This window comes from Mastigoproctus giganteus, chromosome 5 (assembly GCF_048544385.1).
Source record: "Mastigoproctus giganteus isolate SK-2022 chromosome 5, ASM4854438v1, whole genome shotgun sequence".
Lineage (NCBI taxonomy): Eukaryota > Metazoa > Arthropoda > Arachnida > Uropygi > Thelyphonidae > Mastigoproctus > Mastigoproctus giganteus.
The window spans coordinates 59238931-59254887 of record NC_143579.1 but is presented as its reverse complement, the minus strand read 5'-3'; the positions used below and the strand labels follow the sequence as shown (position 1 = coordinate 59254887).

The window sequence follows — 15957 nt, the reverse complement described above, 5'->3', positions numbered from 1 at the left end:
CTGAAAAAAAAAAGGGTAAAAACAATACCCTAACAGTATTTAAAATGTCTGGCTTTATACTAATATAATATAATATACTATATATACTAAAAGTAAAAATGCAAGTCCACATGGTTTTGGCACTACAGTTGAAATCTCCTCATTTCTATACAGCTACATATACAACAAGAGTATTAATTCATGCCAACTCTAAAGAGATGGGCAACAGGAAAACTTATCTAAAAATTAAGGACAGTAAAAACACAAGTAATAACATCGCTTTAAGAACAATACCTTAAAGAATACATAATTTTTTTTTTTTTAAATTAACTTTATATCACAAGAAAAATTAAACATTTAAACCATCTAATAGCAGAAGTGCATGTGTTTAGAATTTCATAATCAACTGTTCAATGATTCTAGCATGCAATTTATTTCACAAGTTAGATTACCAATACTGAATATGTAAATTTACTTTACATAAAAGATGAAATAAGTCCTTCCAGTAGAAAGTTTACTAGGCTGGTTTTACTAGGTTTGTCAGCATACAGATCGAATACCTAGCCAGACATAACCAGAAAGGGAACCAAATAACCATGTCTTCCAATACAGATTATGTCCATATGAGGTAAAAAGAAAAGGAGTAGAAAGCAGTGCGAAAAATAAAGCTGGTCCTACTGTTCGAAAGAGACTAAGTGGACGAGTAAATCCATGGCCATATGGATCCACAGCCATTTCAATTTGGGAATCTCCATAATAGTGACTCAACATCCTAATGAGGAAAAAAAATCCCATTACCACCATTATAACAAAACTACGTATTATAACAGTTCTAATTCTATCTTATAATAATGAAAATGACAGCAAATGCAAAAGTTAAATAGTGCAAAGCCCACAACATAACCAAATATGAGCTGCAACCATTTTTGATATATTAATTGCTTTTAAGAGACGTTTCAAGAAGTAGCCTTGGTAACTCAAATATGATTCTACCCTGCAGTTATGTGAAACTAACTGATAATTAAGCTACTTTATTGAACATCTCTTTGTTTTCTTCATTATATTTGTGTGTGTGAGAGAGAGAGAGAGAGAGAGAGAGAACTATGAAAGTTTTGAAAAATACAGTAATGTAATATAGTAAAATAAATACAGGGTGTCTCAAAAATATTGGTAGAAACGTTTAGGGGAGGTAGGTAACATCTAAAGGAATGTGAATCGCATAGGAACCCATAACCGGAAACGTCACCGTAAGTCGGTACATAGCTCTGTTCATCAGTTTGCGAGAGGGAAAATTTCTGGTTTACTCATTCAAGCAGTAGTCGCCGCACGAAGAGCATGCATCGATATACGAACTGTGAGAAGGCAGACATGCACCTAGTGTACGGATAGGTTCAAGCATCGTGCTGGTTTCCAAAACATTAAAGTAAGCAGTGAAGTTGCCAGTGCTGATTCTGCAGCTGCAGAGAAATTTTGTGATGTGTTGGAAAAAACCCCTTCTAAATCTCCACAGCCCTCAACTTCACAGCAGCGTGCTTATCAGTTGGATAGTTAATTCTGGCAACGATGCTTGAAAGGTAAAACTTGCTGACATTATGCCTGTCTCCTCTCTCTTTTTGTAATTTTGTACACTTTTGTAATTTTTCCTGCGCATGAGATAAAAAAATTGAATAAATAATTCTATTTACATGCTCGTCAAACATTTATTTTTTGCTTCAATCAAATTCAGTGTGCATAGTTGCAAGTGCTGCATAAGCATTCAGGGAAATTGCAACTTACATAGAGTTCCACGGAACGCAACCCTTACATAAGGGCGCCTCCGTAGCCAGGTGGGAAGGAGCAGCAGTGCATAATAGTACACGCTTCTTGATTAGACCGGGGTTCGAGCCCGTCACCACCAAATACGGACGATACGGAAAGGTCATGAAATGACCACCGCATATTCTCGGAGCAATATGGCCTTAGTTGCTAATGCTCCTAAAAAACCAAATAACAACAACAACCCTTACATAAGTCGAGGAGTGGCTGTATATAATTAAAAGTGTACATAAACATTATGCAAGTGACGCTATGTCTGAAGGTATGCAGGCAGGCAAGTGTTCTGTACATTTGAATTTGCATACTTTTACAAATACAACTGAAAGCAAGAGAGGTTTTTATCTTATATCCCAAATTTTAAACTTCTCTGGCCCTACATGATTGTTCCAGAGTATAAAATGAAAATCTGTTTATTCATATTTAAGTTGTAAACATATATGGTTAACAACTGCTTTTGAATGGCTTTGGCAAATGAATTCTAAGCAAGCTTCCAACTTATAGTCTGCTTTCCAATTTCTGCAACCAAGTAGTCAGTATCATTTGATTGCTCATTAAAGGTGATGGCCATGTCCACTCTTTTCTTTCCATATATTAATGAATGTCTCACACTGGGTGGAAATCTTGTCCGCCGTCTTGTTGATAGCAATATGCTCCATTCCATCTCCGAATTTAACAAAGCTGTGCCAAACAGCTACAATTTCTCAAATGCCCACCAACAATTCCTTAAATGTTGATATCCAAGTAACTCTCCACTGGGGAGAAGAAACTTATCTTTTGAAACCCAGTCCTGTCTTATTGTGTCAAAAAAAAAAAAAAAATCTGCTGCTCCCATGTTCTGAACGACTCGTGCTTCTAAACAAAAGACATGTCTTTACTGGATATAATCTGATTTCTAATCTTACTTGGCGTAAAATGTATCATAAACCATGCTGCATCCCCTGCATGAAAAAAAATCAAGCCTTTCTCTGAATTCTAAACAATACTTTTTTCTAAACAGCTGTTAACTTTATACAAATCTTCCCTACCATGTAATACTGTTTCCACATTTTGAGTGGTGCCCCTTTTCTATAGATATTTTCATGGGCACTATTCTGAACTACCATCATCTAGTTAGTGAGTTTGAGAGTTGAACAGCGAATGAATATTCATTCATAGTTCAACTTTCAAACTCATCGAACAGTTTTTCCCCTCTCATTTATCCCTTCTACATCTGTTCTTTGGAAAAATCTTCCTTCTTCTCTTTCTGAAAATAATAATCTACAGAAATTTAAGTCAAACATCATCAAGCATCAGTCCATAGCCTACAGAATCTTCTGTGTTTGTGATTACCATTAAATAAAAAATGGATACCTTTTAAAAAAACCAAAACATCTATTTCTTGTTATATAAAATGTATAGTCAGTGGTTCCACCAAAGCTTGGAAAAATGTTGGCCTAAGCATTCTCAACACAGCATAAAAGGCAATAAATTGCAATAGCAACCATTTAGTGAGCCATAATGAAGCATCACATAAAGAAAGAGAAAAAAAAAATAACGACCAAGAAAAAAAAACAACAGTAAACCAAAAAGCTCTTGAGAAATATATTTAATTGAATATATGTTCTATGCATTCTTAACAAATGCCAGAATTTTTAGGTTATATGGAAGGAAAAAAAAACCAAGCATGAAAACAAATGGACAGTGATTTCAATCAAAAGAAATTTCAGTTACAAAATATTAGTAATCTACAAGAACTGTTCAATAAAGAATGGTCATAATTTTTGTGATCAACTGTACTGCTTGCTGTTACTGTACTGCTAGCTGAGCTGAGGAATTTAAAACCAAACCAAGCTGCATTGCATAGCAGTTGTGTAGTTGATTCAAGTGCATGGTGTAACCTTGGCAGTCAGTCAAGTTTATGCCCGTTCAGTTTCACCTACATAACAATGGATGTGACATGTGAGGAACAGTATGACGCTCTCAAATTTTGTTTCTGTCTCAATAAAACATCAGCCGAAGCATATGAAATGTTAAAAAGAAGCTTATGGTGAATCCACCCTTCCATATAGCATGTCTCGCAGGCGATTTAGAATGGACGTGATTCAATCACAAAAATCGGTAGTCCTATAGTTCCAACCGCTGCTTCTGTAATCACGAGAAATCGCCATATAACAGTAAAGCAACTAGCAGAGATATTGAGAATACCAGTAAAAACCATGCACAGTATTGGTAGGAATCAGTAGGAAGTATGCACTCCATGGCCATTTGCATATGACATGTGCATGCTGGGTTTCAAGACTATTCACACCTGAGTAACAGTAAGTTTGCAAGGAGGTTTGTCAGGGAGCTGAAATGGATGGTTACTGAAGATGGTGAAGTTCTGAACAAGGTGATAACAGCAGGTGAGACATGGCTTCATCATTCTGACCCAGAGAGTATGCAAAAAAGCTCTAAACAGATGTCTACATCATTGCCAATGCTAATAAAAGCAAAAGCTGTGGCTTCTGCAGAAAAGGTCATGGTCATCTTATTTTTTTTTACATTCAAGGAATGGTTTACCAGCACGTTGTGCCACATCATACAACTATTACGGGACCTCACTGCAGAACTATGCTGCACACTTTGCAGGATCACATTTATTGCAAATTACCACAACTGCATGCAAGTGGGTGGATGCTGCATCATGACACTGCTCGTATTGTTATTGAATATTTAGCCAGTATAAATGTCAATGTGTTCCTCATTTACCCTATAGCTCTGACCGTGTAATTTTTTTTATTTACAAAGTTACAGAAGTAGTTGCAAGGAAAATGTTTCATTGGAGATGATTCTGAAATGCGTGTCAAAAAAATGGCTTCCACTATGCTTTGGAAGAATGGCAGAAATATTGGGGTAAGTGCATTTCAACAAATAGGGACTACTCTGAAAAGGACCATCAAAATATGGATGATTAATAACCATATACTGTGAAAAAATATATAATAATAAATAAATAAATTATATATATATATGTGTGTGTGTGTGTGTGATCATTCTTCACTGAACAGCCCTCGTATTAACACATTAACAGCTATGAGACACAGTTTGTGTCTCATTCTTTTTAAGCATAGGTTGCATGACATAGTATTTATGTAACATTGCATTTTACTGTGCGCAGCATGACTGCACTGTAACATCATAGTCGGCATAGCCTTTAAAGTAAAATGAATCTAGATGGCCAGATAAATCCAACTATGATTTTGGTTTTATTTTTTTTATTTATTTATTTTTTTTTTGATAGGCCATAATATATTTGTTGTGGCATTTGGTCATGGCATAAGTAAATTTTTGAAAAAAAAAATAAATAATAAATAAATAAAAAATGATGAAAGTCCTTCGGAAACTAGTATTTTTAATATTAAGGCTATTAACATGTTAAAGTTACCAGTAGCTTAACATTATGAAAACTGTGAATTAACAATGCTAACCAGCCTATTAATTTATGTAACATTTCATAAAATAATGGTGTATATTATGAGTATTAGCAGAGGCATATATCCCAAGAAAGCAAGCTTATATACAGCATCAGCCAAAAAAAAAAAAAAAAAAAAAAATCCCATTTCACCCATCCATTCGCTCCAAAAGTTTGTCCACTTTTTCCTTGAATTTATTTAAACTATCAACTTGCACGACAGAAAAAAGTTTGTTCCAGCAATCAACTACCTGCTGGCTAAAAGCAAATTTCCACACATCTATTCTACAACTGTCATTCCTCAATTTGAGTTTATGCTCCCTCAGGTTTGTAATCTGAGCAAGAGGAAGAATTATGAGCAGCATTGTTTGTTTGTTTGTTTGTTATTTGGTTTTCAGGAGCATTAGCAACGAGCAGCATTGAACCTGCTCAAACCATTCAAGGCCTTATACACCTCAACTGGATCACCTCGCAGGTGCCTAGTCTCCAGATGCTGCAATTTCCAGAACTTAAGCCTTTCTTCGTAACAGCACCCCTTTGTTCCCCTCACCAGTCCTGTTGCCCTTCTCTGTACTCATTCTAGCAACTCTACATCCTTCCTAAAATGAGGCCTCCAGATCTGTACACAATACTCAAGGCTATACAAGGAGATAATCACCTTATCCCTGCTCACAAAATTCCTGTATATCATTGACAAAACCCAATGACCTGCTCTGGCAGTCTGTCTGCACAGCTCAGAAAACCTCATATCTAATTGCACAATTACCCCCAGGTCTTTTTCATTCTCCACTATCCTGAGTAGTACCACATAGTTGGTACATTTCTCTGGGGTTACTACTACCCATATGCAATACTTTGCATTTGTCAATGTTAAACTAGTATAAATGAGTTAAATGAGTATAATAAGATTAACAGAATTAGTTTCTAATTGACAAGCCCTTAAATAAAATAAACTTGCAAATCCAATATTTAATATGAACAAATCATTAGCATAAAATAGACAAACTTCTTCACCCCCCCACCAAAAAAAATTACCCATACCTTGGTAAATATCATGGTGTGACAACAGTCAAAGGACACTAAGGAAGTTGAAATTTAATTTTTGAAATTCCTGAAATATTTTGAAAATAAATATTAAAAATTTAAGTCTTTTAGAGGATTAATTATAAGTAAGTTAACACAACAATAAGCAAAATAGAAACAGTGAGATCTCTGCTTGTTATGCTTTCCCTTGTGGCTAATTACAGTATTTATAATTGCTGCTTCCACACCACTTCGAAAAGGCCCCATTCATATCCTGTCAAGACAAGAGACACACTATGGTCAAATTAGTTGGTCTTTGGCCTGCATGGATTTGTTTCTGGACACTCAAGTGTTTCATTTGGAAAACAGGCAAACTGAATACAAGCAATTTACAGATACAGTGGATTCCGGTTATTTGGGCCAACGGTTAATCGGGACAGCCATTTATTTGGGGAAATCTTAAAAAACAGAACCCAATCGAGAAAATAGCCAGGGTTTACTTCGCTTAATTGGAACAGCATGACGTTTAATCGGGGCAGGACACCGCAGTACTGGAGATTACCTTACAATTGTCTCTGACCATACCACGTGGTTCGCTTGGATTTCTGGAGGTCACAACCATAAAAAAATAAAAGCAATTAGCAGTCACCTGTTTATTGGGTTTTTATGTTAGTGCAATCTATCATAAACGGATAGTAAACTCGATCTTACTGAATTTGCGATAATACTGACAGCTGGAATTCTGTGTGTTATTATGGTGAAATGTGTTTACACTTCCATGGAATCTCCAATCATATAAAAAAATAAATTTTCAGAATCTTCTCTTCATTCCTATTTTTAAAGCTTTGTAACTTGTTACTCAGTACTTGCAATTTGTGTGTGCTGTGTTCTTTGTTATTGATTGCTTCTCTTTTTACTGTTTTAAATTTTAACCCCCACCCACAAATGTCAGTGAACAGAAATGTCAACTAGTTAGTATGTACATATTACAGTATGTATTAATTATTCCGATTATCACGTATATTCTTCTTCCGATTTTCATGTATCATTTAATTTTTTAATAAGTTAATAAAGGGTAAATTTGTGCTTAATATATCTACTTTTATAGCCTGTATTCCTCCTATTTTCGCCAATTAGAATTGCATGTTTTATAGAATTAAAATTCAATTCACAAACGTGATCACAATGACCAGTGCTTACTACACACTGTATAGTGAACGGTACTTTACTATGGTGAGTCCATCGTAACGTGATTTGATTGTACAGTGAACCAATTGTAAAGCGGGGGTCCATTGTATTTTTAACTATTTATGTGAAACTTCGGATAATTGGGGCAGCAGCTTAATCAGGCCAAAATGCACTAGTCCCAATGTGTCCCAAATAACCGGAATCGACTGTACTATATATACTAACAACTTATAGTATTAGTTGCCTCAGCACGAATAAATAAACCACTACCACCCATGTAAGAAATACAGCAGAAGAGTAATCCACTGTATAAAGCTAATTTAACCTTACTAGGCTGTCTCAGAACTTGTGTATTCGTTTATACAGAAAAGTAATATGAACATTAAAACCAATATTATGACCACCTAAGTCAGAATGTTTAGATTAGTAGATTAGAATGTTAGTAGAAAACTTGCTTCTTGACATAATAGTAGCTGAGCATTCTGGTTTCTTGCCAACAGAACTAGATGGTTCTGTTGTCACTTCAGCCAAGGATAAAGCTGGCCTGCTAGCATCCCATTTTTTTTCCAACTCATGTATTAATGATCTTGGTAAAACACTTCCCACCATTCCCAACATGCTCATTTAAATCCTCCTGTGGTCTTCTATCAAAAGCATGTCAGAAAGATTTTGACGAATCTTGATGCTAAGAAAGCTCCAGGTTCTGATGGTATTTCTCCACTTGTGCTCAAAATCTGTGTTCCTGAACTTACTCCTGTTCTTTGCTGCCTTTTTTCACTTTCTTATTCCAAAGGTGTTTTTCCTTCTGCTTGGAAATTTGCTCATATCCAGCCAGTTCCTAAAAAGGGTGACAAATCCCTCCCATTCAATTATCAGAGAAATCAATTAACCGCCAACTCTTAAACTACATAGAAACCTTCTGTCTGATCAACGATCACCAGTATGGATTCTGCGTGGTGTCGATCCACTGGTGATATTCTGACTTATGTTACCCATTTATGGACAAATTCAATGGAAAAGTTCGGCGAAACACAAACAGTTGCTCTTGACATCTCAAAGGCTTTTGATTGTGTTTGGCATAAAAGTCTTCTAAACAAGCTTCCATCTTATGGTTTGCCAACTGTTTTTTGTAACTGGTTATCCAGTTTTCTCTCTGATTGCTCACTGAGGGTGATGGTAGATGGCTCTCTGTCTTCTAACTTTTCCACTAATGCTGGCGTCCCCCAAGGTTCAGTTCTTTCCTAGACTCTTTTCCTCTTTTATATTAATTACCTTATTCCAATGACTGGAAATCCTATTGATAGTTTTGCCGATGATAGCACATTGCATTCCACTTACCATTTTGAGAAACCTTGTCCTGCTCAATTAGATACAACTTTCTTCGAATATCTGCTACCAATTCCCTAAGAATGCTGATCTCCAGGTAATTCTCCACTGGAGCAAAGACAACTTAGTTGATTTCAATCTTTCTAAATCTCAGTGCTGTCTTATATCTAGCAAATAGGATTCTTCTGCTCCTATGCTTATCTTTGGTGACACTCCGATTTCTAGGCAAGATGATATATCTCTTTTGGGGATTACCCTGATTTCTAATCTCTCTTGGCACAAACACTTTACAAATATTTCTTCCTCTGCATATAAAAAAGTTGGTTTTCTCTTTCGCTCTCGGCGTTACTTTTCTTTCAAACAGCTGTTCACTCTGTACAAATCACAAATCCACCCTACCATGGAATACTGTTCACACATCTGGGGCAGTGCCCCCCAAAATCTCTCTCAGGCTTCTAGATTCCATTCAGAAGAGGGCAGTTAGGTTAATTAATGACTCATCTCTAACAGTCTCTCCACTCACTGTCTCATAGACGTACTGTTTCTGCTGCATGCCTTTTCTACAGATACTTCCATGGGCGCTGTTCTTCTGAATTGGCTTCTATAATTCCCACTCTCTCTCTCTTTCAAAACTGATGTTTACAGTAAATGGATGTTGGCTGGTGGTGGCACATGTTCGGACATGTGCCACCACCAGCCAACATCCATTTACTGTCCAACTTCAAATTCACAGAACCAACTTTTCATCTTCCTCGTTTATTCATTCAACTGCCATTTTCTGGAACAACCTTCCTTCATATGCATTTCCTGAAAATTACAGTTTACAGTTCAAGTCTAATGTCAACAAATATTTTCTTTTGTCTTCTCAACCTCTAACCCAAGCATGGTACTAAGTACTATAGGTTCTAATACCTCTTGCATTTGGGGTTTTCATAAAAAAAAAAAATCCTCCCCTTTCATCAATTCAGTGTGCATAATTAAAACTGAACAATTTGAAGAGTTTTCTTGAAGTAAATAAAAATAATGTAATGTAAACAGATTGAATGAACATATAATTTTCAGGGCTAAAATGAATCTACAAGCATGATTAAAGGATGTACTTACCTATCTTTATTGCGAAAAACAGAATTTAACCACCCCTTCAATTGTGTTTCATCTTCTGGAATAGACGATATGTCTATTCGATTCACATGAACATGTACCTGTTTACAACATCCAGTTACGAACTCTAAACATAAAAAAATAACAAAAATAAATGTTAATGATAATTGATCATTACGTAAGTAAGCGCTCATTTTAAGTTGTAGTATATCAAAATATACTACATATAATAATCAAAATATACTACATTAACTTTGCACAGAGAACAGTATCGGAAAGGGTATCTAAGCAACGTGCTGGACAAGATTTGCAGCTCCCGCAAATGCAAAGTTTTTAACTATTTTTAGCCGGTTTATTGACTTAATTGTTAGATTAAATTGTTTTCTATAAGTAGCTTATAGACCTAGTCAAGCTCCATGGTTTATTTTGAAAGTAATTAATACCTTGTGTCCGTAGATTTACCGTTCATAACTTGACGCCATTGTTATACGATACAATGTGTACCCCAAACTAGATAATCTTATTAAATTTCATTGTCAATTAAACTGTACTTTTTTAACTAAATACATATAACGACCTAGTTTTTACAAACATAACATTATAAATTAATACATATAACTTGACAGGAGATAATAAAGTCATATAACGTAGCGCAGAGATAATATTCAATACTGAAATACATATACATAGTGTTATAACTGCATTGGGATATAAGTTTAGGGTTATATTTTGTATTGTAATTTTATTTGAAATTGAATAGAAATCATGACTCAGACCAGAGCAGCAAAGCAAAAGCTCAAACTAATGGGAGTGCTGTGGCTCAGGGAAGAACTGAGGGGGGCAGTTGTCCTCTGAATCACAGCCTTTTGAAATCACTGCTTGTTTGATGTTTGTGGAGCAATCAGGAATGGGACATGATATTGCCAAGAGGAATGTCTCTGGGTGCGTGCAATGTAAGGAGTGTGAGGGAATCAGGCACCAACTGAAAAGGACCTGGGGGTAATTGTGTAGGCAGATATGAAGTTCTCTGAGCAGTGCAGACAGGCTGCAAGAGTTTGTTATTTGGTTTTTAGGAGCATTAGCAACTAAGGCCATAATTGCTCTGGGGATATGTGGTGGTCATTCCCTGACCCTTTCGCATCCTCCGTATTTGGTGGTCACAGGCTCGAACCCCGGTCTAATCAAGAAGCGTGTGCTACGCACTGCCACTCCTGCCCACCTGGCTACAGAGGCACCCTGCTGCAAGAGTAGTTCATTGTGTCTTGTCAATGATATACATGAATTTTTCTAGCAGAGATAAGGAGGTGATTATTCCCTTATATAAGGCAATGGTCAGACCACACCTTGAGTACTGTATACAGGTCTGGAGGCCTCATTTCAAGAAGGATGTAAAGTTGCTGGAACAAGTACAAAGAAGGGCAACAAGATTAGTGAATGGAACAAAGGGTTGCTCTTACGAAGAAAGGCTTAAGTTTTGAAAATTACAGTGTCTGGAGACTAGGCACTGGTGAGGTGATCTGATAGAGGTGTATAAAGCCTTGAATGGTTTGAGCATGCTCAATGCTGATGGGATTCTTCCTTTTGCTCAGAATAATAACCTGAGAGGGCATAAATTCAAATTGAGGAAAGACAAATGTAGGATAGATGTGTGGAAATTTGCCTTTAGCCAGTGGGTGGTTGGTTGGTGGAACAGACTTCCATCCCTTGTTGTGGAAGTTGATAGCCTAAATAAATTTAAGGCTCGGCTGGACAGGTATTTCGCACGAACGGAGGGGTGAAATGGGAGAGTTATTTTATTTTTTTTATTTTTTTTTGGTTGATGCTGCATAAGCTTGCTTTCTTGCTTCATTTGTTTCTACTAATGCTAACTCAGCTTTGTTATGGGCCTATATGAGAGCTTGAAGGACAGGGTGGATGCCCTCAAAGGATTTAAATTGAGGGGGGCCCATTAAGCTCTCAGCTGCCCGCATCAATGCCAGAACTTGCACTTGAACATCACACAGCACAGCAGCAATCCCCAAGGCAGAATGCGCTTGTCCCGAAGGAACTAGTTGTTGTTGGTGACTCTATTGTCGGGGAAAGGGGGAACATATTGTGCAAAAAGGATAGATGGAACAGGACCAGGGTATGTCTACCAGGGCAAAGGCTGATCACACTGTAGAGCATATATCATCTTTTAAGGGCACAAAGAGTGATTTTCTTGTACACGTTGGCACTAATGATATTAAGAGTAGGAGACCGGCAGAATTACTTAACAAGTACAGGTCAATGTTGAAAAATAGCTGTGCGTTACGGTTGAATTTGAAAGTGTCTGCAATTCTGCCGAGACATGATAGGAGGGAGTATATTATGAGAGCCTTGTCAATCGATTCGTCCCTGGAGAGACTGTGCAAGGCTCAAGGGGTAGAATTTTTCTCAGCCTAGTCTGTGCTTGTTAACAGGAGAGAATGCTTCTACAGGGATGGGATACACTTAAATAGAAAGTGTGCAAGAATATTTGTTGATGTTATCGAGGCAGAGTTAGGTGGGTCAGAAAACTGCTAGCTTGCAGGGATACACGGACTAATAGATTAACAGTAGTCGCTGGTAGAGGTGAAAGTGATTCTTGCACAGTTTCTATTGAAATGCAATTCAGCAGCCCAGAAAGCAAGGCAATGGGGATTTCTAGGACTGCTGGGAGTCATAGTGGAATAAGTAAATACATGGGCTGTGTTAGGGTAACTAAGAGTAGAAACAAGTGTATGTATACTTGTGTGTACACCAATGCTAGGAGTATAGATAATAAATTTGATGAGCTTGAAGTGCTAGTCAAGACATCAAAGGCAGATATTGTTGGGATATCAGAGATGTAGTGTTACACAGACATAAGCAGTGCAGAATTGGAATTTGGAGAGTACAATGTGAACAGAAAGGAGAGACAGGACAGGAAGGGAGGAGGGGGTTATGCTGTTAGTTAAGAAACACATAAAATCTAAGGAAGTGCATCTAATTGCCGAAATGTTGGCAATTATGTTGGTGGACAATACAATGTTGAGTCTGTTTGGTGTGACATAAGCACTGGGAAAGGAAAAATTAGAGCAGGTGTGCGTTATAGGCCTAATGAGTACAACGACCAATTTTGCAGGGAAATAGAGTGGGCCAGTAAATCAGTATCTTTTAATGGGGGATTTTAATTTCCCAGAGACTGACTGGAATTTGTGGGTTGGTCACTCACACACTAGAAGGCTTTTGTGGATTTATTGGATGATTGTTTTCTACAGCAGCATGTTTGGGAGGCAACTAGAGGGAGTAATACTCTTAATCTGATTATCAGTAGTAATTCCTCATGCATTAAGAATCTGCAGATAAAGGAACCACTAGGTGGCAATGATCAAAGTTTTTTTTTTTTTTTTTTATGTGAACCCCAAACACGAGAGGTATTAGAACCTATAGTACTTAGTACCGTGCTTGGGTTGGAGGTTGAGAAGATGAAAGAAGATATTTGTTGAAAGAAGATATGTGTCTCGAAAGCTACTGTTAGTATATATTTGTATTCTTACATTAAACTGGATTTATAACTTATACGTGTATGTTATTAAAAAACAAATAATGGCTATCATTTGTTACATATAATAACTATTAACAAGAACTTTCTTCAAATTTTCAAAATTGAAACTTTGGCTCCTATTATAAAAACAAAAATTTTTCGGGAAAGAAAATGTTCTTTCTACTTTAACTGAGTTGAACTAGACCTTACCTTAAATTATACTAAATTCACTGGATTCACATCAGTTAACAGAATATCCTTCAATAACTTTGTTACTATTTTTTTTAGCCTAAGGCAGGGAGAATTAGGGAAGAATTTTTATAATATGGCTATGCTTGAATCAGCACTTTAATTGCCTACTTTAAATTGACTTGTGTCAACCAAAATGGGCAATCAGTCATTCAACACGAGTGAGACTGCGTATGTGCGGGGGAGATATCTTTTTGTGCCTACAGTCTAAGAAATTTGTGAACAGGTGTTTCTGCACCAACGTATAACACTTGAGAAAACAGTGAACTCCCCCTTTGACAGAAAAGGTTTCTAGTTGTACAAAGGGTACTAGGAAAGTTTTGCAATATGACGCAACAATGAATCACAGGAAGCTGCTTGTTGCTGCATGTTGAGACATGTTCATACGTGCATAGTAGCCGCCGCGCCAAGTCGATGGGCTCAGTTATTCATTAGTAGTGAGAGTGTAAAGTGCTTGCGATGGCATCGTGGTCACGAAATGAGATAAGGACAGTTTTGCGGTATAATTTCGTGCGTGGTTTAACCATAGACCAGTGCTTAGAAGAAATGACTCTTGCACTAGATGATGATTGTCCACATCGTACAATGATATTCAGGTGGTATAGAGAATTCCAAAGGGGAAATTTCACTCTGGAGGATTCTGAGAGGCTGGGAAGGCCACGAACGTCAGTTACAGAGGAAAACGTTACTGCTGTGAGGAAAATGCTTGACGAAAACAGGCTAGTGACCTACCAACAGATAGAGGATACTTTGGGCCTAAAATGCACCAGCAATTCGTTCGATTCTGCACGATCATTTGCACGTGAAGAAACTTTGTTCTCTCTGGGTGCCGCATCAACTGACTGAAGAGCAGATGACACGACGTGCGACTTGGTGCCGGGAGATGTTAAAAAAGTTTGATAAGGGACAATCTCGGTATGTGAACAACATCGTGACAGGTGACGAGACTTGGCTGTACTATTACGATCTGCCGACCAAGGCTCAAAACAAAGTTTGGGTCTTTGATGATGACGACGCACCCGTAATTGTCAGAAAATCCCGATCTGTAAAGAAGAAAATGATAGCTGTATTTTTCAAATCGAGTGGAATTGTGGAACGTGTCGTTTTGGACACGCAGAAGACAGTCACAGCTAAGTGGTATACTGAACAATGCCTGCCTAAAGTCATTGGATCTATGAAGAACCTGCGGCCAAAGTCAAGAATGGACACCTGGTACCTCCATCATGATAATGCTCCAGCTCACCGCGCCAAAGCCTGCACCGAATATTTGACCACGACAGGACTGAAACTTCTCGAGCACCCTCCCTACAGTCCAGACCTTGCTCCCTGCGACTTTGCACTGTTCCCGCATGTGAAAATGAAGCTAAAAGGGAGGCGGTTTTCCAGTGATGAACTGGTTTAAAGATTGGTTTCGGAGGATGGAGTGGTGTATTGAATGTAGAGGAAATTACTTTGAAAAAATTAAATAAACAAAGCTGTATTGCAAAACTTTCCTAGTACCCTTTGTATAGGGTTATCAGATTCAACTATAAAAGCCAGGATGATGAAATATTCATAATATTAGGTTTTTTTTTTATTATATTATTTTATAAAATAGTGCACCGATAGATCTGCATTTCTTTTTAATTCCAGTCAAATTATTGAATTAACTATGCAAAAATCCCAATCCAGGTACAATTAACATGTTTTATGAAAGAAAATTGACCACAGAAACACAAAGATCAAAATACATTTTAAAAAAAGAAGAAAAAGATAGAGGCAAATCTAGTCTGCATTCAACACAGGTGTGTGCCAGGGTTGGGGGAATATCTTGATGAATATAATGGACTCCTAAAGAAAGCAAGATCTAGTTTTGTTTAGAAGTTTTTGTTTTATAACAAAGTATAAAATCCAAATCGAGTCAGACTATGATCAGCTGCTATGTGCAAAACTGTCTTTGGTGTATAGGCTTCCATTCAGTTTTCCTTGTCTCTTCAGTATACATTTGAGAAAATACTACAAGAATCCCTCCCAACTGCAGGTTTGAGATAACACATTCAAATTTGTATACCAAAATTTTACATCACACTTTTTTTTACATATCTGCAGTTGTGCAGTTCTCTTAAACAACAGGACTGGACAATTACTGCCTCTGCCTCCCATATATCAACATGGGCAGGTTTAATTTAGGTAGTCTGGGACCTTGACACACATTTTTAGAGATCCTAAAAATAAGATGATGGGGACCTGGTTATGTGTTCCTCCATGAACTTGGAGACTTCAGAAAACATGCCAGTACAACTTCAATAAATCCACTTTTCTAGTGCAATGGTGCAGAGGG

At 37.2% G+C, this 15957-nt stretch overlaps 1 protein-coding gene across 2 annotated transcripts in view; it reads right to left on the bottom strand.

The window, feature by feature from the left end:
* Positions 1-498: 498 nt before the first annotated feature.
* LOC150085429 (1-acyl-sn-glycerol-3-phosphate acyltransferase epsilon-like) overlaps positions 499-15957 on the bottom strand; it is an 83020-nt gene continuing 67561 nt past the window's right edge. For both annotated transcript variants that reach the window (XM_090373230.1, XM_090373228.1), the window contains 2 exons: positions 9866-9989; positions 499-751 (listed from right to left, as the gene is read on the bottom strand). In XM_090373230.1, coding sequence (XP_090229356.1) covers positions 520-751; positions 9866-9989 — 356 coding nt within the window. In that variant the 3' untranslated portion in view covers positions 499-519. The remainder of the gene's footprint in view (positions 752-9865; positions 9990-15957) is intronic.